The sequence below is a fragment of the Astyanax mexicanus genome, chromosome 2 (genome assembly GCF_023375975.1).
Source record: "Astyanax mexicanus isolate ESR-SI-001 chromosome 2, AstMex3_surface, whole genome shotgun sequence".
NCBI classification, from domain to species: domain Eukaryota; kingdom Metazoa; phylum Chordata; class Actinopteri; order Characiformes; family Acestrorhamphidae; genus Astyanax; species Astyanax mexicanus.
In genome coordinates, this window is record NC_064409.1 from 69,093,552 (window position 1) to 69,119,596 (window position 26,045).

General features: G+C 39.2%; 1 protein-coding gene across 5 annotated transcripts in view; it reads left to right on the forward strand.

The window, feature by feature from the left end:
- Nucleotides 1–26,045, forward strand: part of enox2 (ecto-NOX disulfide-thiol exchanger 2) — a 381,399-nt gene that overhangs the window by 78,678 nt on the left and 276,676 nt on the right. For 3 of the 5 annotated variants that reach the window (XM_049474865.1, XM_049474866.1, XM_049474867.1), the window contains one exon: nucleotides 440–505. The exons of 1 other annotated variant lie outside the window; for it this stretch is intronic. In XM_049474865.1, the coding sequence (XP_049330822.1) occupies nucleotides 469–505 (37 nt within the window). In that variant the 5' untranslated portion in view covers nucleotides 440–468. Of the gene's footprint in view, nucleotides 1–439; nucleotides 506–18,832; nucleotides 19,197–26,045 lie in introns of those variants that run through there. One more of the 5 variants, XM_007258567.4, reaches the window with a different exon arrangement.

The window sequence follows — 26,045 nt, forward strand, 5'->3', positions numbered from 1 at the left end:
GTGTATAGATAAAAAAAAAATCTCAGTCTCCTCAGAACTAGGTTACCACCGTATATTTGTGTATACGCACAGTTGGATGGCAGATATGTATTCTCCTCTATGTTATATTTCCTTGTATTTCTTTGTATAATGTATTCTGCAGAGAAGCAGCCATAAAAGCCTGTCTAATTGAATTTCTCTAGCACTTATTGAACCTTTCTTGCCCGATTATTTTTATTATTTTTTTTCTTTCTTTTCAACTCTGAGACGTGTGATCAAAAAGGAAAAGAAAGAAGGGAAAAGCATATTAGGGGTAACTGAATTTAGAAAAGACTCTGTCCTTGAACCGTAGAAGCCTTGCTGAATATAGCAGGCGGCACTAGAGCAGGTTTATTTGAAAAAGGAATGCTCGATTATTAATAAATATTTCTCTTTTTTTTTTTTTTCCTTTTCTTAACAGGGCCACTGCATCACGGTTTCTTTCAATGCATGATGTACAAGGACTACAGATCTGGACGAGCCACAGGTGAGTGTGTTTTTATTTCATTCTGTACTGCAGCATCAGCCTTTCAGTATTTGGCCCAGGTTCTTGGGCTACCGAGTACTAAAGCTTCGCTGCGGTCGTCTTTTCACTCGAAAAAGAGGATTTTCTGGCAGCGTTTCTGCTGAACACCTGATAATACTGTCGCCGTCCCTGTGAGGAGAGGGGCCCTATGTAATAAGAGGCTTGCCGAGTTCGTTTCCAGCCTTTTTTGTTCTTCGGTTTTATTGGAAACAGAACCATCGCCAGCGCCTACGACTCCTCTCTTTTCACGTCTCGATTGGGGTCTCTGATTGGCAGAAGGTTTTTACAGCTTCTCTCTTTTATTAACTGTTGGAGAATGGCCACTCTGACAACTTAGCCAGGTTTGGATGTGTTTTGCCGGCCAAGAATAAAATGCAGGGTTTGATGGAGCAATGACACAAATAGCTCCAACAGTCACACCAGAGGTCTAAGAGGAAAGAGGCAGATATACTCTCAGAGTGAAGAGAAAAAGAAAAAAGCTTCTTAGCTAAAAGTTTAACCATCATAGAGTTCTGTTTAGAGATAAGTGCTGTAGCTGTTGCATTCAGAGAGCAATGACACTGGACCTCATGCCAATCTTCTCCGACCTCCTGGGTTCCTGGGTTTCTGGGTTCAGCCGGGTGATCTGGTATAGAATCTCTGCTACAGACATTTATATGGGGTGAAACAGTGAGGTGGTCTTGATGGATGTTTATTGGCTACTATAACCTGAAGTAACTCTAGGCTGGGAAACTTTGAAGAATTCCAACAAAAAGGGATGCATCAGTACTCTGAATGATTCTGTAGATATACAACCCCAGATCAGAAAAAGGGTTAGGACAGTATAGAAAATGCAAATAAAAAAGAAAAATCCAGTGTTTGACTTTAATTGATTCAGCTTCAGTTAATTTGTTCATATAGAGTACCACATACCAAAATACTCTGTGAAGCATTTAGGTGCTCTTATCTGGGGTTCTGTTAACATGTGGTTTCTGAAGCTGGTAGCTCTGATGAAATTATCCTGTGCAACAGAGGGAACTCTAGCTCTTCCTTTTTCTGGTTCGACACTGATGAATGCCAATTTTATCTTAATGTTTTTGATTGTCTTTGCGACTGCGCTTGAGTATACTTTCAAAGTTCTTGCAATTTTTCAGATTGACTGACCTTCATATCTTAAAGTATTTTTTTTTCTTTACTTAGTTAAGTAGTTCTAGCAATACTTTGATGAATCTAAAATATGAAACATAATAAATAAAATAATAAAATAATTCCATATTTTTATTCATAGTTTGGATGACTTTATTATTAATCTATAATGCAGAGAATTAAAAAAATATATACAAAAACAGAAATTTAAGGCCTGTCCAAACTTTTGACTGGTGGTGTACATCCATTCCTGAATTTCAGGCCTCAGATACAATCTAAAAAAAGTTTGGGATGCTGAAAGCATTTACCATTTTCTAATACTGCAGTTCCTTCTCACAAGATTTAAAAGGTGTTTTAGCACTGATGATAACAAGCGATGAAGTGTCTTAATTTTATTTTGACACATTCTTTCTGCAAACAAGTGTAAAACAGTTTGGGCTTCAATAAATAGTTGCAATACATTAGACAGAAACGCAGTGGTTTTGCATTGTCTTGTGGAAAACAAAATGCATTAATGTCACTAAAAAAAGCTTCATATTTTGCTCTGAGATTTTAATGTACTTTTTCTGCCTTAATCCTGCATGGTGTTGGGTTGCCTCAAGTGTACTGACACAACGCTCGCTAAACCATGACTGACTCTGGTTTCTAAACTTGTTGCTGATAACAGTCTGGATAGTCCTTTTTGTCTTTGGTCTAAAGCTCACACTGTTCATTTCTCCCAAAATTGATGAAAATATTATTGATATTATATTATTATATTATTATATTATTATATTATATTATATTATATTATATTATATTATATTATTATTATTATATTATATTATATTATTGATGGCCCTGTGTGATGATCCATCCCAGCTGCCTTTGTGTTCAACACCACTTCAAGATATGATTAACAAAAAGTTAAAAAAGTCTGTTTTGCACTTTCATTTCCAATTTTTAACCCTATCCAAACCTTTTTTTTAATATGTAGCAGGCCTAAAATGCAGAAGTGGAAGTTTGACCTGATATAACATGAAATACCATAGTTTAATACGATTTGTAAGATTCTATATTATTTCATTTTTGCCTTTTCTATATTGACCCAAACCTTTTTTTTCTTTGTTTTGTTTTAAAGAGTATTACATTAACTCTTATAAATAGTTTAACAGCTTAAAATGTTCTTTGTTGTTTCTGAACCCTAATATTTAAGTGATCCTGATTGAAGTGTACAGTGTTCGCCACTGTCTCAGGTCTCTTTGAGGTTGCAAACTTTTGAACTTAACTTGAACTTGCATTAAACATTGAAGAAGCTGAAGAAAGAGGATCACAACATCTTATAGTTTCTCTCTTTTCTTCTTTGAATTAGTTTTTTAACCCTAGAATTCTAACGCTAAATATTTCCATGTGATTTTCCTTGTGTTGCTGCTGTCTGAGTTGTATGGGACATTGGGGAGCTTCAGGGTGCTCCTCATTAATGTCATTAATGTTATGGCTGATTCCCTCCTCCCACCTATGTTTTTTTCAAGAGGCATTCGTTTAGGTGATTTTCATCCGGCGTTAGTGATAGCGAGTAACATATTTTATGGGTTTAATTTACCTGATGTTGTGTAAAGTGTTTGTGTGATTAAATCAGGCGCTTACATGTCCCAGGAATTGGTGGACCGAAGACCAAGTTTCCAGCAGCATAATTTATTTTTTTTTGTTAGGACATTACCTGTTAACGATTATCAGATTTTTTCAGCTTTTTTATAGGGTCATCCGTGGTACCTTTTTTATTTGATGTGATTTTGTGTGTTGTAAAATTAAAGGAGGGTTCCAAAACTTGTCATACATTGTATACCCAACGTTAGTGATGGTGTTAAATTTTGTAACTTTAGTATGGTTTTGTATGAAAACTTTACCTCATTTACCTCTCATTTTGACTTGATGTGATGCTAGCAAAACTGAATATTTTGCATATGCTGATGAATGTAATCAATTTTACTCTAAATTACATATTAAAGTCATGCTATTTCAAAACTGAAATGTGACATAGGAGTGAATACAGGTAATTCATTTGTGTCAACTCTTTATAGATCTCTCTTTGACATTCCAGATTTGTTCAGTTTTAAATGAACTCGCTGTGTGTCATTCTTTAACGCGATGTTAAGGCATTATTTCCTGTAATCCATTGTGCCGCAGAGCTTCATTGATATGCAGGGTCGAACAGGATTGAGACGAGGCCCAGCGCGGGGATCACTGAGGTACGGCCAGTGGAGGGAGGGGGGGCGAAGGATCAAATCCAGACAGGAGAATTGAGCCGGTCGACAGTGAGGGAGTCTGTGAGGGAATGAAAGTAGTTAATTTTCTGAAAGCTCGGGGAACGAAGAGGCTCTAGGAGATGAGTGTGTCTTTTTCTATTAGACTCACAGTAGGCTGCACAGCCTGCATGGGTCATGATGAATTCGGAGGCAGGTGTCTGGCCTGTCACGCTGCTTTGGCCTGCCCACAGGTGGCCAGTTTACACTGGGCTGTCCAAAGCTGCAACTGCATGGAGCCAGGCAGCCTGATTTGCTCAGGAGCTTTCCTCCCATTACCCGGGCCCATGACTCATTCAGGCAGATTTGGTATTCAATGGGTGGGTGACATGGCAGACTGACTGTCAATTAAATGCTCAAAAGACCCCTCTCTTCTTATTGGGTGTGTTCTCGTGCCCTTAATACTAAGATGATATCATTTTTAGACATATTTTTTCGTCTAGATATTTCCTTGAAACTAAACTAATAGAGAGTCTAAAGGCTATGAAGTTCAGCTTCACACCTGATTAATTGGTTTTGCGTGAGAAGTTGCAGGGCTGTTTCCTCCCCATGGGGTGAAGGGTGTTGAACTGTGAACAGGCTCAGCTAAAGCTGTGACTGGCATTGAAATGCTCTGTAATGAGCTCGTGGGCCGGGCGAATAAGTCATCTTAATGAATCCTGGGTGTCTGATTGATGTAATATATAATAGAAGTGATGCACAAGGCCTGCGGAACGGCCGGCGCCCGGCTGCTCTTAGCACAGATCCGTGGCGTGATTCAAGGCCCGCAATTAATATTGGCGGGACCTTTTTTCATGTTTGAAAAATTGAAAAATTTGGTGAGTGCTCGGTGAGTGTCTGTTGTGGCTGTGCTGTTCCATCTTCCATAAAGTCTGCCAATTTAAAGCTGCTGAAATTGCGGTAAAAAAAAAAAGATCTGATTCAGAACGACAGCGTTTAATCTTCCTCTTGAAATATGAGATCGTCTGGCATATATTATATTGGTTTATACTGTCGGCTTATGGCCAGTGTTCCATATGATTCAGAGATTCATCACCGGCTACCCACACTCACAAGCACTGCCAAATGCCAAAATCCATTAAAGCCCACGTTTAGCCTAAGAGCTGTTGAGCACCGGTGCAGCCATTCCCTCCTCACCTCCTTTTGGGTAATGGTCCTATGAATCGAAGCGCGGTGACCTCCAGCCCCGGACTGATAAGGTAGCGAATCCTGACATTGTCACAATTTTGGCTGCCGAATGAGGTTAAAATGCTTTCCAGCCCCGTCAGCCACCCAAATCTATCAATATTTATTTGGCAGGTGGGTCCCGGCCCTAATCCAATTGTTAGAATATTGCTCTAGTCTGGTCTGGTACCCCCGTCCCCGTTCCTTTCTCCAGTGGCACTTTTTTTTGTGCTTCACCTGCAAAACCATTGCTATGAAAAGCAGTCAAATACAGCACTTCCAAGCTCAGAGCGTGCATTTATTTCCCCTTGAGCATCACATAGTTTTCTGTGGCTGTTCAATAAGGTTAGTTTACTTGTTATGTTTGGGATTTTTATGTTTGGGAGTGAAAGGATATGTTAATTGGGGAAAACAGCTGAACTAGTCCCGTACATGCTTGATTGGTGATAAATTTGGCGATTTATCAGGCCAAGGGCGCGTTGCAGTCTAGCGGAGACATACTTGATAAAGCCTTGCTGTATGTGGGTGAGCATTATCCTGCTGAAAATTGCTAGTTGGAAGCCCTGCCCTGGGAAGAAACATATATGGCCATATTAGTGTCCTTTGTATCACTACTAGAGGTGATCGGGTTGTTTATGTGATAAATCCTCAGGTCAGGGCAGTGTGCAGTGTTTTCCCACAAATTCTTACAGCACTTCATGCTTACCACTGCTGACGACTTTTATGGTGATGTGGATTTCATTTTCCAGAAGGACTTCCTAAGACCCAGATTTTAGGTTTGGGTTTTTATTAGCTGTAATCCAAAATAAATAAACACTTGTTTGTTCAAGTCATGTTTATTCCAATCATCCATTTACATTACCATACCCATTTCACTGTCCACTGCGGATGGTAATGCCTGCCTTGACATAATCCCAATACACATTTACCACTGTGCATCAAGGAATGATAAATGACCGCTTCGGGAACTTCGGAAATATAACATCCCATCCATCCCAAGCCATTCCCCGAGGCAATTCATGATCAATGTACAAACTTCTATTCCATGACTGATTTTTGCCATGTCAGTGTATTGTCTTCAGTAAGACAAAGAACATTCTTCCTGCAGGTCATCTCTGATTGTCAGGCTCTGGAGATGTTATTTTTTTGTTTCCTGTGTAATACTAGCATTCAGTTCCTGGGAATAAGGTGGCTCAAATGACTGGCAGGTAGCCAGATGTGCTTTTACTATTATAATTGGTTTTATGACCCAGTGATTGAGGGGCGCACTTTTCTTTTCTTTAATGCATTGGAAACTTTTTTTTTCCCTTCCATCTTTTTCCATTTCTCGCAAACAAATGAAAATGGGCGAGAAACTAGGTTGATTTATGGCTTTCTTTTAAACTCGCTTAATTTTTCTTTTCACGAATGTGCTGCTGCAGTACTAATGCACTGTGGTAATAACACCTAGAAACCATTGTAGTTAGTGCTCATTTGTTGCAGCCCAAAGCCAAATTACCGCTCGATTCAGATGCGCTGGTGGAATAAGCCGGCAGCTGAAAGAACATCATTGTTTAAAGAAGGGAACAGAAGAGCAGATATTGTCCCTAAGGGTGAAATAAATTAAATAAGAGCAGCGAATAGCTTTCACTCATTCTCAGGGAGGGGAGAGAAATAATTTGATTCTGCCTGGAAAACATTTAACCTGCTTTTATTACGGCTGGACCCCTAAGGCGAGTGCATGAAAGCGGCTTGTACCTAACAGGGTGTGAGTGTCTAGCTCTGTGTAATCAAAATTAGCCTGCCGTCAACAAGCGTCTGCGGCGGCAGCAGCGGCGGCTTATTCTCGTAAACATTTACATTGTTCATCATACGTGACCCACCTACAACCCGGGCTGGATCTCATTTTTGCTCACGCTCCAGTTTTTCCTGCCACGTTCATTTGCAAAGAGCTGAGCGAGGGAGGGGAAATGAATTGCTAATATATCGATTCATTTCCTATACAGGACCAATTTACATCTAAAAGAGTCTTCTGTTTTGTTCTTCATTTAGAGGAGGCTCGTGTTTCTGTGTGAAGCCTAATAATAGGTTACAATCATTTATGAAGCCTTTTTTTTGTGTGTTCTTTGCTTTAAATGTGTCATTAAATCAATAATGCCCTGATATGTAATTGCCTTTCAACACTAAATGACTCAGGCGCTGTGCAAAATGGCTTTGTGTATTAAGACGGGAATGGTTGTGCTCAGCCGAAACCGCAGCCGTCTCATTCGTTTCTGTAATTGCGTGAAAACTCTTTAAAATATTAGTGTTGACAGTTAAAATGTTGAATGTAGAATGGTTTCTTTAGTCACGCTGGTTCATTTTCGTGTTGAAAAAGAGCCAGAATCACCACAAACTTGGGGTGACTTGAATCGTCACCTGCCAGTATGGATGCAGGGTTAACTGCTAATGACCCTAATTCAGCAGATTCAACAGTTGTCCACACCATCAAACATGCCTGCCTTTTTGTAGAGGTTCCAAGCCCAGACGTCCAGTCAATTCTGTCAAGACTGTTGATAAAGTGGCTCAGATCCTAATTGGCAGATCCCTCTTGACATCTGCCATTGGGATCAGATAATCAATGTTAACCACTTGACCTGTCAATGAGTTTAATGTGCTTGTCAATTGGTGTATACAGAGCTGTTAAGCAAATGAATGATTCTTCTAGCAAGATGGCACCCCAACCCCATTACGAACGTGTTGCTGGGATGACTTAATGTGGATTGGTTGTGGAGTTCTCTTGTTTATTCCTGAAATCCCTGAAATTCTGTGGGTTCATATCAAGACACTTGTTTTAACTCTGTGAAGATATGAAGATATGGAATGTTGCTCGTCTTATAGAAAGAATTTCTGATGATTGTTCTGGCATTCAACCATCAGAAATAGGGAAAAATGATTTTACACTTTAACACTCAAACATGGTGGTCATCATATCAAACACATTGTTGTTGGGACTAGACAAGGCAGAGTACAGCACCCACCCACTCGCGAACCCGTGGTTATTTCAAAGTTAAATTCGTACCCGCCCGGACCCGTTAATATTCTACCCGTTACCCGTGAAAAATCACACAAATCGAAAGTATTCCCATACCACATTTTATTTTTCAATGCGCCCGCGGGTACCCGACCCAGTGCAGGACTCTGAGACAAGGGTCCCATATTAATATATACAATACCAGTCAAACCTCCTCTTCTCATTCAGTGTTTTTCTTTTTTTTTTTCGTACATTGTAAATGAACACTGGAAGTCACCAGACTACGAATGAGCACATAAGAAATCATGTAGCACTTAAAAAAAATAAAAATAAAAAATAAAAATAAACAAGCCAAAATACTCTGTGAAGCATTTAGATGGCTCTTAACTGTGGTTAAGCTTTTAACTTGCAGTTTCTGAACTGGAAACTCTAATGAACTTACTCTGTGCAACAGAGGAACTCTTGCTCTTTCTTTTCAGGGGTGGTCCTGATGAGAGCCACTTTCATCATGTTTTCGATGGTCTTTTCGACTGCATTTGAGGATAGTTTCAAAGTTCTTGAAATGTTTCAGATTGACTTATCTTCATTTCTTAAAGTATTTTTTTTCTTTACTTAGTTGAGAAGTTCTTGCCAATAATGGTTTAGAGTTTTACTTAAAAAGAGCTATTTACTGTATACCCCAGCTCTTCACAACTTTACAACTGATGCTCTCAAACACATTAACCTCTTATTATTTAGGCAAAGCGTATTCTACAAAAGCTGTAATACTCTGTAATTAATGTATTAATTACTATTTATATCCTAAAATAAAATGTTTTGACCTTTCTCTAATTTTACAATCCTTTACCAACAACTTTTATAATGTTAGCTTGCTGTAAACATTTACAAGAAGCTTTTTTACAGTGCAGAATAGACCAGTAAAGCATGACAGCACTAGAGTGAATGAGAAAAAGTGAAAGCTCATTTGTTTACCAAATTAATGTGATTTAGAACACAATTAACCATGTTTATTTTACTGTTTAGGGATGGTTTATGAAATACAAATATTGTTTTATTTCACAAACCATCTTCCAATAAATAAAAAAGTAATTAAATATTTTTTTTGAATATTAGAGTCGCCATTACAGATAGCATTCATATATTTTCCTTATTTTCATATATTTTTCTCATCAGTGGAACATAATTCAGGTCTGAAAGGGTCAAGAGGGCAATTCACTTCTGACAAGTTCAGCACAGCTGTTAACTGAAAGCTATTCCAGGTGACTCTACCTCATAAAGCTGACTAGTACCAACTGTTAAATATGCTTATAACATCCTTATAACTGCCAGAACTGTTTAATCTCCTATACTCATAAAAGCATGTTCACTCAAACAGCTAGCTTTTTTTTTTTTTTTTTTTTTTTAGAGATTTTTTAAAAGCACTGAAGACCAAAAGGCTAAATAATGATACACTCACAATGAATAAATATGAATAAAAATGCCTGTCCATCAAATGCACAACTGAATTGTGTGTAAAGCAATTACAGTTAGGTAAAAGCCTTCTCCTCAGCTGAGTCTTGGGCTCTCGTAGACGTAGAAAAACATTGTTTTATGTGCAGGTGATTAACCTTTTCAGCAAGGCTAAGACAAGACAAGGAAGTGCAGAACTGCTTGTGTGGGCAGAGATGAGTAAGGAACTGAGGATGTTCTGAGGATTTGGATATATCAGCTCTTAATTAGGCCAATCAATAACAGGAGAGTTTAAGTAGTAACTGTCAAAGCAGTCCTCCTTTATTCATGCGGTTCTGTTGTAGACTAAATTAAACCGAGCATTCCTCCAGTCGTCTCAGCACATAAAAGTTCAAGCATTAAAAAATATGATGCATTGAATTAGTATGCCTTACTGACAGTAACAGCTTGATCTAGCAGTGTTGATGCAGGCCTAAGGTTAGCCGCTTGACTCTGGGGAATACACAGTACATGTTATTTCATACATCATCTGCATTTCCAGCGCGGATTAGCTGGGAATGTTTGGTGTTAAATATAGCAGTCTTTTTGAAGTAGTGAACGTGTGGCCTTTATATGGGAAAATTAATATTATTTTTATTTTATTCGTTTAAATTCAGGCAGTGCAGGAGCACAGCAGGTATTGTGTGTATTTGTGTGTGTGTGTGTGTGTGTGTATTTGTGTGTGTGTATACTACACAGCTACACAGGCTCAAGTTGTTGTGATGTGTTTTCCCCATGATGAGGGTTCTCTGGGGATGCTGAAGTTTTTCTCCCATCTCCCAAAAAAGTGCTCCACTGTTCTGATTTAACAATGTGCTCAGCTATTTTAAAATAAGTTTCAATTCAAATTTGGTTCATTATTTACTGCCTATATTACCCTGAGTAAATAATATGGAATTTGGGCGTTGTTTGCATTCGTCCCAGGTGTTAGGGTTCGATTCATGTAGTTGTACACTGAATATGAATGTATGAATTTAATGTAAACCAAAACTTGCAAAAGTGCAAGGTTACCCGAGGGAAGCTGAACTTAGCTAAAACTGGTTGGAGACTGAATAAGGCGAGTGCAAATGACACACAGGATCGGTTGTGGGTAAAATTGTCATGCAACCTCCAGCCTCCAGAGGGCGTAAGAGACATTTTGGCTTCATATCGCTGCCATCCAGCCCACTCTTATACACTGACATGGCAAAAGTCATGGGCTACAGTATGTAACTTGATCTTAAAATGTTACCTGAAATGTAGAAATCGCCTTAGGACTGCCTCCACCTTTATAAGTTGTGAGGTTTTTTGAATGAGGTTAAACACTGGCCTGTGTATTCATGGCAAGGCAACATATTATCGAAGTTGGAGTGAGACCTGAGATAAATAGGATATTAGATTTCTGTTCTTGTGCAGGCATTTAACATTCCTTGATCCACAATATCATGTAAGTACACAATACTTGTCACTTGTTCCTGTCCCTTGACATTTAGGAGAATGAGCAATGCTCATTGCTATATTACACCTTGTAAATAATCTATTTTCACACTTTGCACATGTGTCGTTTAAATAGCAACTTAGCTTATGAATATATCTGTGCTGATAGGCGTGTTGGTCTTGAAGTGAGGTGTGTTTATGCAAAGTTCATGCATATTGCTATCTTGGCAACGGACAACACCGGTGCGCCTCTGACCAAAAAAAGCCTAGACAACAGTCAACAGTCAGACGTTCATTGCTATCTTGGCAATGCAGGAGCACCATACATGCTCAGTGTGCTACACTCTGTTTGTTACCCACACACAAGGACCCTCAGCAGCTGTTGGCAGAAATGACCTGCGTGCACACCTTCACACTGTAAATGCGTAGGAAAGTAGTTTCCTCTCTTGAGAAGTTAGGAAGCGCTGTGCCGTTAATATGCCAATCCACCAAAATCAAGTGACACACCAATAAGTGACACACTGATTGGTTTATTTCATGTTCCACCCAAAACACACCCATCCTGATTAATTAACAGAATTAGTACATGCCTTTTGTGCGTGTACTTTTCCCGTCGTTCTGATGGCAAAGACACACTGACATGCTCTAAATTAAGCTGCACGGTGTGCAGTTGGCGAATAAAATTGGTTATTATTGTTTGCAAAAATAGGGCCCTTGAAATGAATGTCAGTGTATATAGTATTCAGTGTGTATACAGTCTATGTCAGGGATTTCCATCTCTGCACCTCGAGGGTTAGAGACCCTCTGTCTATGGCATGAACCAAATCATGACTTCTATTGTATAGTAAATAATTTCTCAAGTCATGGTTTATATTCAGTCTGCTGACAAAAATAATTCAGAATTTTTAAGATAATATTACTCTTAATTAATGTAAATTAGGTACTGAGGTTTCTCTTTCTCTTTCAAAGTACTGAGTTATATTCTTAAGAATCATAACTGCTTCAAAACAATTTACACCCTTATAATTAAACTTTTCTGTTATCTCATATACACGCTGAGCGTAGCTGACCACAGTGTGAGGTGACAGTTCAGTAAGAGCGTAGTGAAAGGAAAGGTGCAGAGTCTTGAAGGCCTCTATGCGGGGAGTGTGCCCGGCAGTGGCGTGCTAATGAGGTCTGGGATAAACACAGCAGCTGCAGCATTCCACAGCTTCCTGTTTGGCCTCTCGCTGGGGCTTTCTGCAGTTGACGCAGTGTCACTCCATCGCTCAGCGCTCACCTCCAGCGCTCACCTCCATCGCCCTGCTTCCTTCAGGTGACGGTAAATGGATAAGGTGTTATTTGAGATTGAGGAGACGCTTGAGAGGTTAGCCCGGGTCTGAGCACAGAGAGACCCAGCTGGGCCGCCCGGCCTGGCCGGGGGGGGTGCTTTGCCATAAACGCGGGGGGTGTTAAAGATCATCTCCAACCCCTGAAGGATTAATCTCCTCCATGCTGAAATCCTCCGCTCTGTGCCCGTCCCGTCTCCCGCTCCCAGCCGACCTCTTCCACTCCAGCGGCCTAAAATGTTTGGATAGGCGTTTCTTTTCTTATCTTTCTTTTTGAATCTTTGCTGAGTTACTTGCTGAAGGGGCCATAAATTCTCCTCCAGAGGAGGCACATGGCTCAGGTGCTGTTCAAAAGCTTCCTTTGTGTTCCACACGTCAGAGGAGCCATGCAAACTCACTTATTACCACTGTGTTGGTGTGCCTTTCATGTCTGCAGTCTAAAAGAATTCCTATGTCTCAAAAACAACTGACATGTGGAAAGTCATTGGGTAGCAGTATGTAAATTGATCATGAAGTGTTACCTCAGGGGATGGCTTGGAAACGCTCACACGTGTGTAAGTTGTGAGGTGTTATCTTGTGAGAAAGGTTGAACACTGGCTAGCATGCATTTAGGGCATTGTATCTCTTCACACTGTAAATGCGCAGGTCAGTTTTTTCTGCTGATAAGTGCAAAAACGATGCCCCGTTAAAATACCAATCTGCCAGAGCACACCTGGTTCTTAAAGGGGATGGTAAGTGGGTGCTAAGTGGTCCAGCGGTCTAAAGCTATGCCACAATGTTTAGAATCCCAGTCATACATTTTGCCATCAGCTGCCAGAGCCCTGAAAGAGCACAATTGGCTTTGCTATCTCTGGGTGGGTAGATGGCGCTGTTTCCACCTCACCACTTGTTGATCTGCACGAGGCAGCCACAGAGGGAGCTGTTAATTTTGCTGTGGCTGTGACTGTGATCATGTGACCTGAACTACTTTTATGTATGAATTTTCTAATTCCTAATAGAAAATATTTACTGGAGCGCTCCTACAGGTTGAATTTCCTAATTAGAAATTTGTGAGAGTCTCAACAACCCTGAGTTCGGAATCCAAGATAGCTACGCACATCGAACACTGGCCAGCATGCTCATAGCAAGGCATTGTGAACTATCAGAAGTCGATAATTGTTCAAGCAAGGCCTGATAGTGGGTGCAAGATGGAAGAGACATTACATTTCTGAAATTGTGCATGCATTTAATATTCCTTGATCCCTAGTGCAACAACATGTTTACTAGAAAATGCTACATCATAGAAGGCATTACCATCCACAGTGGACAGTAAGCACAGTGGGTGTTTATGATGTGTATCATGATTGGCATTGTTTGGCTACAGTTGTCCATGTGAACAGGCAAGTGATTCTGATAGATATAACATCCACTTCCAATACAATTGGACCCACATGTATACACTCCCACAGATTTTTTATTTTTTTTAGCATCCAGAGGATATGGCAAAAATCATGGGCCTCAAAAGTCATGGCCTTTGGCATGATAGTGTAATAGAGATAGTGTGACTGTGAAGAACCTTCAAATTGTTAAAGTGGTGAAATAATGAAATCACTTCAGACCTGTAAAGGATTTCTGACACCCTCACATCTCTATTATAAACATGGCTCTCTTATTGCATCGATCAAAGACCCTTTTGAAGCACCTTTACTTTTGAGAGTAAAGACTTGCAGTAGGTCAGGTAGATTCATTTCATAGCTCATACCTTTAGCTTAAATTTAGATTCATCTGTTTTTCTTTTCTATAGATTTACATCCACTCATGTAGTATCAGATGGTGTTTCTCTTTTGACCTTGCTGTACCACATGAATGAAAATCGATACTTTATTCTGAACAACCAGTGCTTCTGTACAGCCAGTACTGTCCCTTACACTACAGTTTAAATAAACCAAGCTAATTTAATTTATACCTTAGCTTCAATAATTTCATGAAGAGTTGAACATATTTTTATGGTCTGAATGTTTTATTTAATTTTCTATTTTTACAGTACTTGCCTGGCATATAAAAGTACAGAATGTTGTATCAATAGAGACAAAACAGTTGACATTGAGCAACATATTCAATACACAGGGGCAATTGATGTTTTTTTCAATGTCAAGGCAGCCCAGAGCTCGCTTATTAGCTTATGTATGGGGCTTGATTGAGCTTTGATTAGTGTATTAGATTTTGTATTTTCAATCGCTCACATTTTAGCAAGCTTGTGTTTAATTATTTAGGGTGCGTTCACGCTTCCTTTTTTGGTCCAGACCTTCAGGCTTTTCTGTTTGGTCTAAACAAAATTAGCAGATCAGTCAAATGTGCCACAAACCAAGGTCTAGAACAAAGGGCTAAAATCTGATCCAATCAAACAAGGTGGCATCAGCCTGGAACAACTAAATCATGCTTTGATTCGCTTGTTTTTTTGTTTTTTTTGATGGTTTGAACTCAGAATGGTGAGACATATTTTCAGATTGCAACAAAGCTGACTAATGGTTTGTGTTTGTTAGCATTTTAGCCTCAACCCATCCTATTCATTTCAATGGTCTCACCTTATGGTGAAAAAGTTCAGAAGAGCTCAACTTTATTCAAATGAATGCGGTGACTGTGCTAATTAGGTTAGAATATGTTGGTCTTGTGTGAGCACCACACATAGAACTGGCACCTTCAACCACAGAAGAAAGGCTAAAGACGTCTAAGTATGTTTTTTTTTAAACTATATATCACTATGAAGTTGATTAAAACTTAAAAATCGTAGAATTATGGTTGAATAAATCTGTTGCTTCATACAGGGCAAACCAAGAGATCCATCATGGCGAAATGCATTGAAGAAAAGTGCAAGTGGACACATAATATAAGCGGATGAATCTGGCTAAAATCTTATCAGGACACAGTTCAGACACTAGACACACAAATAAATAAATAAGAGGGAAACTGTCGATTAGTTTGTGGTTGTAATTTGTGTAAAATCTTTATTCTTGCTTAAACTGAATTTAAAATCAGTTGAGTTGGACAAAGTAACTGTTTCAATTAATGTGTAAGCTAGCGGACTAGCTTTATGACTAATTCACCTAGCATTATGTAACACGGAGGAGGAGGCAGGATGCAAGTGCAAGTCTTTTTTATTATCCATATTTAAACTAACAAAGAAAGGAACACTAGGGAGTATAAAAAGAAAAGGTAACTAAAACAAAACACAGAGGATAAACTAAAATACTGAACCAAACAAGCAAACTAAGCAAACAAAGAAACAAACTAAATAAAGCAAACCTGAGACACTGAGGACAAACAACACAACAGGTCTGAGGCTAAACAAACCATTTAAACACGATCTGGAAAGATTAACGAACACGGTCAAACAAAAAGCGCGACAGAGAACAATGGATCACATGAGGTATTTATACACAGGCACACACTAGGGACACCTGTGGAAGTAATGAGGGGGCGGAGTTACAAATGAGACACAAGGTGACAACACTAATGGCTTGGGCAGGGCTAGGGCGGAGACAGAACAATAACAAAACAATGCCATGTGCTCAAAAAAGCACATGGCTGGAAACACAAGACAGGAAAACAGGGCAGGAGCACAGAAAACCAAAAGAGGGAAAAACACAGGACAGACACAGGCTAATATGTGACACATTTTATATCTTTATTAATTATTGCTATGTTTTATTTACCACAGCTGGGAATAATGTCACACCAGTTTTTAATGGCTTGATAAAATTTGAAGTTTACCAACCTCACAATCTGGAACTGATACTATTTTATGTTTAATTTCTTATAATACTACTGCTTTTACTACTGTTGCCAACATCTTGGATTCTGAATTATTGAGGCTCTTCAACTTTTTGAGTTTGGAGGTGTTTTTGTTACAAATGTTCTACTTGGAACTTAAAAATTCAGGTATTTGAGTTCTAATGGAACACTGCATGAGCCAGTGTGATATGCAATCTATTTCTCACTAACATATAAACTAGATTAGCCAATAGACTAGCTAACATGGTTGGTGTGGTGCAGTGGATAACACCACTGCCTGCCAGTGAGCTACCCTGTGGAAGACTGGGGTTTAATTCCAGGTGTGGGTGACCGAATGCTGTGCTACACAAATTAGAGTTATTGGACAATACTCCTAACGCTACATTGGCCCAACTTTGTAATAGAAGTAGCCTTTTACGTTGTAAATGTAACTTGCATATACACTATTCATACTACATAAATGCCACATTTTTAAATCTTTACTTTACAACTTAAAACACTTTCTTCAAACTTAAGTGTCCATTAAAATAAAATACTTATTATTTGAAGCTGCATTTAACTTGACACCATTGCAAAACTGTGTTTCTTCTTTAAACTATTTCTTTAAACTATGAACTTCTTCAGCAGTCGGTAGCATTTGTACTCATGCCACATTATGCTGAACAGTAGTTCACGAACAGCAGTTTCTTAAAACAAGGCATGTTATCGTCTGTAGTCCTACAATAAAATCTTTAATCCTGCTTAAATAATTAAAGAGGTGTGTTAGGGTGTGCCCCGTTCTTCTCTTTGGTCTGCATTTGGACACAGACATGTCTGTCTCTCTCTCTCTTTCTTTCTCTCTCTCTCTTTCTCTCTCTCTCTCTCTCTCTCTCTCTCTCTCTCTCTCTGCTGCCCTTACAGTAAAGTGGGTGAAGCAGTTTCACATGGCCCTGCTAGCTCCCAGCTTGGCCCACTCTTCTAAATTATTTAGGAGGCTTTTGGGCTTTACCAGGGAGCCATTTACAGTTTTATACGGCGCTGAGGCCTTTGCTCTCTGGCTGTGCTTTCACAGGGACACGCCATCGCTTCTGCTCGCCCTGCTCCCTCTACTGGTCCTTCACTTAACTAACCAGCTTCTCTCCACGCTGCAGAGCTCAGTCAGCCCACTGTTCCCAGTGCACATGCTGTCCCCACACACTGAAACCAGAGAGGAGGCTTTTTGGCAGGGCTGTGAAGGGTGTTTTCACTCATGCATGGCTTTTTGTTTTCCTTTGCTTTAGCCAGCGAGTGCCCTGTGCACTGCTCTTCATTTTTAAAGCATCTGCCCCTAAGATAATTTACATTAACCTGCATAAAAAGTACTCTTTCACATTAACTGTGCAATTACACAATCATACCAGAGAGGTCTCTGGTCCTCAAAACGTACAGAGTATCACTTTAATAAACTGCTAAATTTTTATCTATTTACTCAGTTCCAAGGGGAAGTGGATGAAATGATCCTCCTAAGAAATGAAACAACCTCTCAAGAATCCCGTCAAGATATGTCATCAATATAAATATCAATGTTGTTCAGCAGCCTTACATTTAGAGCGTTGTCTACCTACAGTTAACCTACAGTTGCCTAACTACAGTTAGGTATTCTCTAGCTTCATGTTTAATTGTTACAATTCCACCTTAAATCAATAACTAAGCATCAGTAACTGCTGCTACACCATTTAAGGTGGAATAAGGTGGAACCGATATGTACTACTACTAGTGTTTCTTTATGCTTCTTATGCAATTATACATTGAACTACAATTATGTAATTTAATTAAACAGCATACTACATGTATTGGTTTCTTTGGTCTCTTGGGCAGCCGTCTTACCATGTTTTCTCATAACTCTCTGTTTCAAATGTTCATCTAAAAAAATTCTTCATTTGGAGGTCCATATAGCCCACAAGATCATCACTATTTAGGGCTGTAAGATAAATCATATTTTTATTATTATTGCAGTATGAGATTTCCTTATAATATTTTGAACAGAGTGAGTGAGAGAGAGGGAGAGACAGAGTGAATGAAAGTGAGTGAGAGAAAGCACAAATGGGTGAGAAACAGAGCAAATGAGCAAGAGACAACATGAGTGCTGGGAGATTTAATCACAGCGGCGGTGTGTAGACAATTTGAATGATCTGCTTTTCGTTTTGTGCTCTTTTTCAAAGTATCAGAAACAGCAGATTTTTTTTTTTTTGACATTTTTTAGACTCTGTAGTACCGAGACATTTTGGTCGGAGACTTTTTGTTATCGAACCAGCTCTAGATTGGTGCTGCAATAATATCAGTAATAACAACAAACTGAAACCTTATTACCTGCATTCAGCAACAGAGGGGGCTCTTCATGCTACAGATGACTTGTTCAAAGTCAAAGTTTAGTCTTTTTATACATGTTAATTTATACTAATCCCAAATTAGCCAGGAAAAGTAAAAAAAAAAAAAAACAAAGAAAACGTCTGGTTCTTAGGAGCTGCTTTTGTGATAAATTTCGGTTGCAGACTTTTTGTAATCAAATTTCGATACCGAGCTGGAATTGATTCTTTACATCTCTGGGTAGGGTTAAGGGGGTGAAACGGTATTGGGAAAATCCTAAACCTGAGTCTTGGACTCGCGAGCGCGCACGCGCGTTTATGTGGGGGGTGCGCGCGTGTCTGCGTGTGCGCGCAGGGGGCGCAGTGAGGCAGGCAGGCAGGAAGGATCCTCCTCTCTCTCTCATTCTCTCTCTCTCCTCAGTCTGTCGACTTCACTCTAGTCAGTGAGAGTGTGTGTGTGTGTGTGTGTGTGTGTGTGTGTGTGTATGAGAGAGAGAGAGAGTGTGTGTGTGTATATGTGTGTGTGTGGAGCAGAGCTGAGCAGTGCTGAGCGGAGGAGCAGCAGCAATAGCAGTAGTGAACAGTGGCAGCGGCGGCAGCAGCAGCAGCTTCAAGCCCGCTCCGCTGCGCTGTTCCCCGGATACTGACCGAGCGCACACCGGGACCCTTTACCCAGCCGTTCGCCCTCGCTCTGGACCCTTGAGGACCCCCTATTGGACTCGGCCGGACCCCTCTGGACCATGTTCCTCGTGCAGTACACAGGTACGACCCGCCTCGCTGCAACTTTCCTCCTCCACGGTGCTGGGAGACGCCCGGCGCAGCGGCGCAGCGGCTAGACCAAGCCGGGGAGGGGGGCGAGTCTAGCGGCCAGACCGCGCCACCGTCCCCGCGGTCGCTCCGGCTGGGGCCGATCTGTCGCTGGAGCTGCCGCTGACCGGGCGCGTATTACCGAGTGTAGCGAGGCGAGATAGCTGTCTGTCTGCGGAAACCGAGGCTCCCCCGCGCCGTTACACCGGCTGGCAGCACCGCGGTCCAACTCCAGACTGGAGGCATCTCGCAATCTTCTCAATAACTCGCGTTATTTCTGTGGAAAACTTCAGTAAATAAGACGCTTAATGCTTTCAATAGCTGCCAGACGAGGTAATCTAGGACCACTTAGCAACTCATCGCCTTCCCCTGCTCTCATGAACACCGTTATAACATAAATAAGCCCTGAATATTAATATCTGCTGCTGAAATAACAATCAGGACTGCTCAAAGATATGAGTCAGGATTAGTGAAGAGTTCATGCTTTAAAGAGAAGCTTCAGAGAAAGTTTAAACTGTTTATCATCAATTTTCAACATTGGAGAAGGTAAGCATCTTCTCAATTTTCAGTGGACATCAAGAGAAATGGATTTTGGAGCATTTCTGTTTTGGACACCATTATATTGTGGCACAATATAAAGAGCAGCTGATAAAAGTACAGTATCGAAACATTTCAAATATGTAAAATGAAGTGCTATATATTCATATATGCTGCTAAAGTAATAATGTTCAGGGGAACTGTTTAAATAGAGTAGGTTAGATTATTAGAGAATCAGTGCTTTAAAGAAAAGCTTTGGAAAAAGTTTATACTGTTTATTATCAACTTTCAACATAGGAGAAGGTAGGAGAAGGTAAACATCTTAACTATTAGTGGCAGCCAAGAAAAATTGATTTTGTTTAAGTTTGGAGTCATTTTGGAGCAATTATGTTGGACGTTAGACTGTTTTGGCACAATATAAAGAACAGCTGACAGATGTGCACTGTCAATCTGTAAAATTGAGATCTATACAATAATATATACTGATAAAGTAAGAATGTTCAGGAGGACTGTTTAAATATAGGATGTTAGAATTGGTGAAGAATTCATGCTTTAAAGAGAAGCTTTAGAGAAAGTTTAAACTGTTTATCATCAATTTTTCAACATCGGACAAGGCAGAAGAAGATAAGCATCTTCTTAACTTTCAATAGAAGTCAAGAGACATCTTAGGGATTGTATTCCAAATAATTTTGGAGCCTTTCTGTTCTGATTCAAAATATCATGATATTTTGGCACAATATATAGAAGAGCTGACAGATGTACACTTTCAGAACATTTAAAATCTGTTAAATGCAGAGCTATATATTAATCAATGCTGCTAAAGTAATAATGCTCATTAGAATAAGTGAAGAATTCATGCTTTAAAGTGAAGCTTCAGAGGAAGTTTAAACTACTGGTGTGTATCATCAATCTGCAACATAGGAGAAGGTAAATATCTTAACTATTATTGGAAGTCAGGGAAAATAGATTTTGTTCCAGTTTGGATTCATTTTGGAGCAATTATGTTGGACATTAGAATATTTTGGCACAGTATAAAGAACTGCTGACAGATGTACACTGTCAAAACATTTCAAACCTGTAACATGAAATAACAATCAGGATGACTGTTTAAAGATAGAAGGGTAGAATTAGTGAAGAATTTGTTCATCAGAAAAAGTTTTAACTACTAATGTTCATCATCAATCTGCTCACACAAAGCTTTTTATCTTCAAAACAGCAACATAGGAGAATGTAAACATCTTCTCTTATCACACCTTTATATTATTCATATGCTAGGGCTAATAGATTAGGACTAGAGTTCAGGATAACTCCAGTAACTCAGGTATTCCTGCTTTTAATGGCTTTAGATAAATATTAGACTGGTGTTTAGCATCAATCTCAGCTTTACCTTTTGTGACTGTGTTGGTATGGTATGGTGTTATTCAAAATCATCAAAACCCTTTTATCTCCAAAACAGCAATTAAGGTAGAACGTCGGAGAAGGTATAAATCTTTTTAACTTTCAGTAAATACTAATGTAAAAATATTTTATTTCAAGTAATTTTTGAGCATTAATATTGAACATCAAAAATGATGTTACAGTGTCACATTGATATGACACCTGTGATTTTAAAGTGTTAGGTCACAAAGCATAGCTGTTTAATTAACATGTTTGCACTGGTTTTCAGGAAAGATGTCAGGAGGAGAGGTAAATGCTGAAGTCTTATTTTAGTTAACTGTGTAAATGGAAATTCCATCAGTGTTTACAGTGTGTGCATACTTCACTAATTGAGATCTAAATAGTGTCGTCTGCTTCATCTTTCCTTCTCATCAACACCTTCTTGCTATCGATAAACCTTGTATATTAATATCTGCTGCTGCAGTCATGATAAACAGGGGGACTGGAGGTTAGGATGACTGAAGTATTCCTGCTTTAAATGGCTTTAGAGAAAGTTTTACTAATATGTGTATGCATCATCAATCTGAGCACATGGCACCATCTGCTTTACTTTTTATTAGTACACTATATATGTAAATCGGTCATGCACCATCATCAAAACCTTGTACATCTAAAATAATTTGCAAGAGATTGTAAAATTCTTCTTAACTGTAACATAAATCAATGTATAGAGAGTGTATTTTTATTATCATAGTAATTTTGGTGCATTTCAGTTAAATTTCATAGAATCTTAACATCATATAAAGAGCAGCTGATAGATTCACTTTCTGCATATGACAAAAAATGACAAAATTTAGCAGATGTTGTAGCTCATTACACTGATATTACACCTGTAGTCTTTGAGTTAGTGTTGGATCACGCAGCATAGCTGTTAAATGAGCTTGTTTGCAGGATTGCCACTGTTTTTTAGAGAGGTTGTTAGAAGTGAGCCACGGGCTGAAAGGCATCATCAGCATTATACGATGAGAAAGTCTGCTGTTCTTAGAGAAGCAAAAGTATGTTTTTTAGTTAATCATGTTGATGGGAATTACACCAGTGTTTACAATGTGTGTATAATGTATTCAGTGAGATCTCAGCAGTGTTGTTCTTGTCGGGAAAAACAAAAAAACAAAAAAAAAACTTTTTTTTTTCTTCAGCGCAGATTTGTGCATTGTGGAGGAACTTACATTGATAGTGTTTTTCCACAGTGGTGCTGATGGGAACTAGAGGTCTGCAACATACATTATTTATTGCCCTTATCTAAAGTCCTTAATGAACCTGCATATCTTCTAGGTTTCTAGGCTTATGTTGATGAAGATTTACAGTATCCTTAAGTTGAAGCTGAACGATGAGGACTGGAGTTCAGGATAATTTAAGTATTCCGGCTTTTAATGGCTTTAGAGAAAGTTTTAACTGGTGTTATAGCATCAATCACAGCTTTACTATTTGTGGCTATATTGGTATCTTGTCATGCAAAATCATCAAATATCTTGTATTTCCAAGGCAGACACTTAGGAAGAGGTAGAAGAGGTAAAAATCTTCTTAACTTTAAACGTAAAAAGATTTTATTTGAAGTAATTTTGGCGCACTTGTATTGAACATCATAAAAATGTGCCTCTGTATATGGAAAGAACTGACATATGGAAAGTCACACTATGACACATTATGTTGATAAGAAAAAATCAGGGAAAATTGAGGTTGCATTTGTGATGTCAGATTGAAACATCACACCTGTGATTTTAAAGCGTTAGTGTCAGATCACAAAGCGTAGCTGTTTGATTAACCTGTGGAACTGACAATGGTTTCCTGACAATGGTTTTCTGCATATCTTCTAGGTTTATGTTGATAAAGGTAAAAGATTGGTGAATCTGAATCTTTTCTAGGCTTTTCTGCACCCTGTTATTTGAACTTCTTTCAAATATGTCCCTTCTTTCAAATTTGTCAGGCAGAGAATTTGTATGTTAACCTTTTTTATGAGTTGGTTTAATTAGTGTGGATTAGAGTTGACAGAATTATTCTCAGCAATTACAAGAACTGTTTGTCTAGTGCCTCTAAAACAATGGCCCCAGTCCTCCTCCTAAAAATCAGCCTTTTTGCAGGTTTCAAATCGAACCAAAATCTAACACATTCCATTTAGCCAACCCTGAAGTTGGCTACTGAATGCAGTAGCCTAATTTTGCCTAAAAGCTGGATTAGGTGGGGTGGATTAGAGTTGGATTCAGTTTCTGTGAGAAGTTAGCTCCCCTTATGCTAAGTTGGAGACCACTACTCTAAAATATACCTCACATAGTTGTTCCTAGACCTGGTTCTGGAGAGATCAACCACCTTCCCTGCACATAGTTATGAGTTTTCTGCTCTAAAACACACAGGAAGCGCCTGTTAATTGTCTAAATAGCTGATCAGACATGTTGGGAGAAGGGTAACCAATGTAATACACAGGGTAGCGGGAGTTCCTCCAGGGATCTGCTGTACTGCTTTGGACATCCAGTTTCTCCCTCGAATATAAACCAGTGTTCAATGGTTTCCATAAGCATTTAATAGAAATGTATTTGTACTATGGTTTGGTCTTATACTGTAGTAGTACTGGGCAAAATGACCTAAAATTATTATCACAACTACTGCTTTAGCTTCAGAAAGACAAAAATGACAAAAAAAAAACATTAAAAAGAAAAAAAGAATATAACAAAAATTAAAAAGATGGCTGGCTGCTTGAATTGCACAGTTGGGTTGATGTTTGAGTTCTTCTTTTTATACTTGTTTTTTCCCCATGTTCTGGTTTGGATGGGGCAATGTCACATGACTGCACATTAGGTAGTAAAGTTTTTTATTGGGTTATAGTGCAGGAATACACAGTAGGCACATTTCTTGTATTAGAAATATATCAAAATAATTGGCTTAGGCAAGATTATGTCAGTTAACTGTTAACTGTTAACCTTCGGTTAATTTCCCAGCCTTATACTTTTGCATGCTTTAGTGAATATACCATTGTTTATCCTGCAGCTTGTCATTTATGGAAAAGTCTCTCCAATCTGTCAGGGCCCCACCTCTCATAAACAGAGCATGTCTTTTTTTGTGGGAGTGCGTTTAACAGATGGAGCTCTGTTGTAAATCTTTGTGCAGCCTATATAGAGCTTTGCTGTTCTGAAGAATACCACCGAGCAGGCTGTTTCTGAAACATTTGTCAAAGCTCTAACCATGCTTTGCTCCCTCCTTCGGCTGTGGCTGTGCGAGTCACGATGACACGGGCCATGTGTGCTGCTTTCCTTTCTGCTTTTCACAACTTCTGTGCTGAAGGCCAGCAGCAACCAAATCTCAACATCTGTCTGATGAATGGATTGTAGCTGCTGGCTAACTAGGATGAGTGTGAGGAGAGTGGGTGGTGTGTGTGTGTGTGTGTGTCTGGGGGGTGGCTAGTCATGCTCTTCAACAACCATTAGCCCAGTTTCAATTCAGAAGTTTGCTTGCTCCACAGTGCCCTTGCTCTCTGCAGCTCAGCCGTGCATTTTATCTGCCTAATATAAACGACGACAGGAGAGGAAGCTCGTTCTGAACAAGGAGGGAGGATGAAATGTTATAGCCTCATAATAACCTGCCGTGAAATTTTGTAAGGAGTTATGGGAGTGAACCTGTGCAGGCTCCACTTGGGGGTATAATATGCTGGATTTCATTTATCTTGGAAGTTGGATGTAAGAGCAGAAAGTAACTTCACACCTGAGTTGCTGGAATTCAAGTTAAACAGTTTAAAATCAGATTGTACACTATTTTACAGGACTTCAAATAATTTCCAAAAAAGTTAGCAAAAGACTGGAGTTTATTACAATTCGTTTACGGGGGAAAATAAAAACGGTATGCATTTTTCACATACCGCTACTGCCATACCGCTAGAAGCGCTGTGGACCACCATATAGAACAGCACCGCCAAAGAAGCAAACTGGCAGAGCTAACCCGTTAGCATAACAAGCTAGCATACTAGAAGCTCAGCTCGGTGGAGTCAAACGCTCTTCTCGCTCTGTCCTGCCTGAAGAGAAATGAGAACAGCACTTTATCAGAGGAGCTCCTGCTGCTGTTCCTCACTGAGTAAAATAGCAAAACAACAGCAAACAGCAATTATTTACTTAGAAAAGAGATGAATGGAATTTTGCAATAACTCGAAGGATAATGTTAATGCACACCAAACTGAATGTATTTGTTAACTGAAGAAAGAAGGGAATTTTGGCTGATTTTAATACAGTATTTTTTCTAATGGCTTCAAAAGTAACAAAATGTGAATTGATATTAAGCTTATAAAGCTTTTGAAAAATATCTCTTTTGAATACTTCAACATTGAGTATTTTAGGTCCCACAGATGGACAGTACTTTGTGTACGGCTGATTTAATGAGACATGAATTGATAAAAGTGCTAGCTTATAAACTGAGCATAACTACAGCTTTTACTACTGTTGACATGTGGTGCAATCATCCTGGATTCTAAGCTTTGGGTTAGTGAGGCTCTCCCCACTTTCCAAGTAAGAAATCAATTTTTAGGAGTGCAGCAGCCAAAATATCTTACTTGGAAATGAGTAAACGTCCAAATTCAAATAGAATGTATCATAAAGACTAGAGTGAAGGACTTTTGATTAATTTGATTAATTAACTATTGATTAATAAATAAATAAACAATACATCAAACCAACCCACAGTGATGATGCTCTCCAGATTGGGGTGATAACTCAGCCAGGTCTTACAGGGTATTCCTCCAGAACTGTGGAATGAAGAATGAATGAAAGAGATAGAGAAAAAGAGAGAGAGAGAGAGAGAGAGAAAGAAAAGAAGCTCCAAATTGAAATTTAGCTCCTGATTCTCCTGCACACA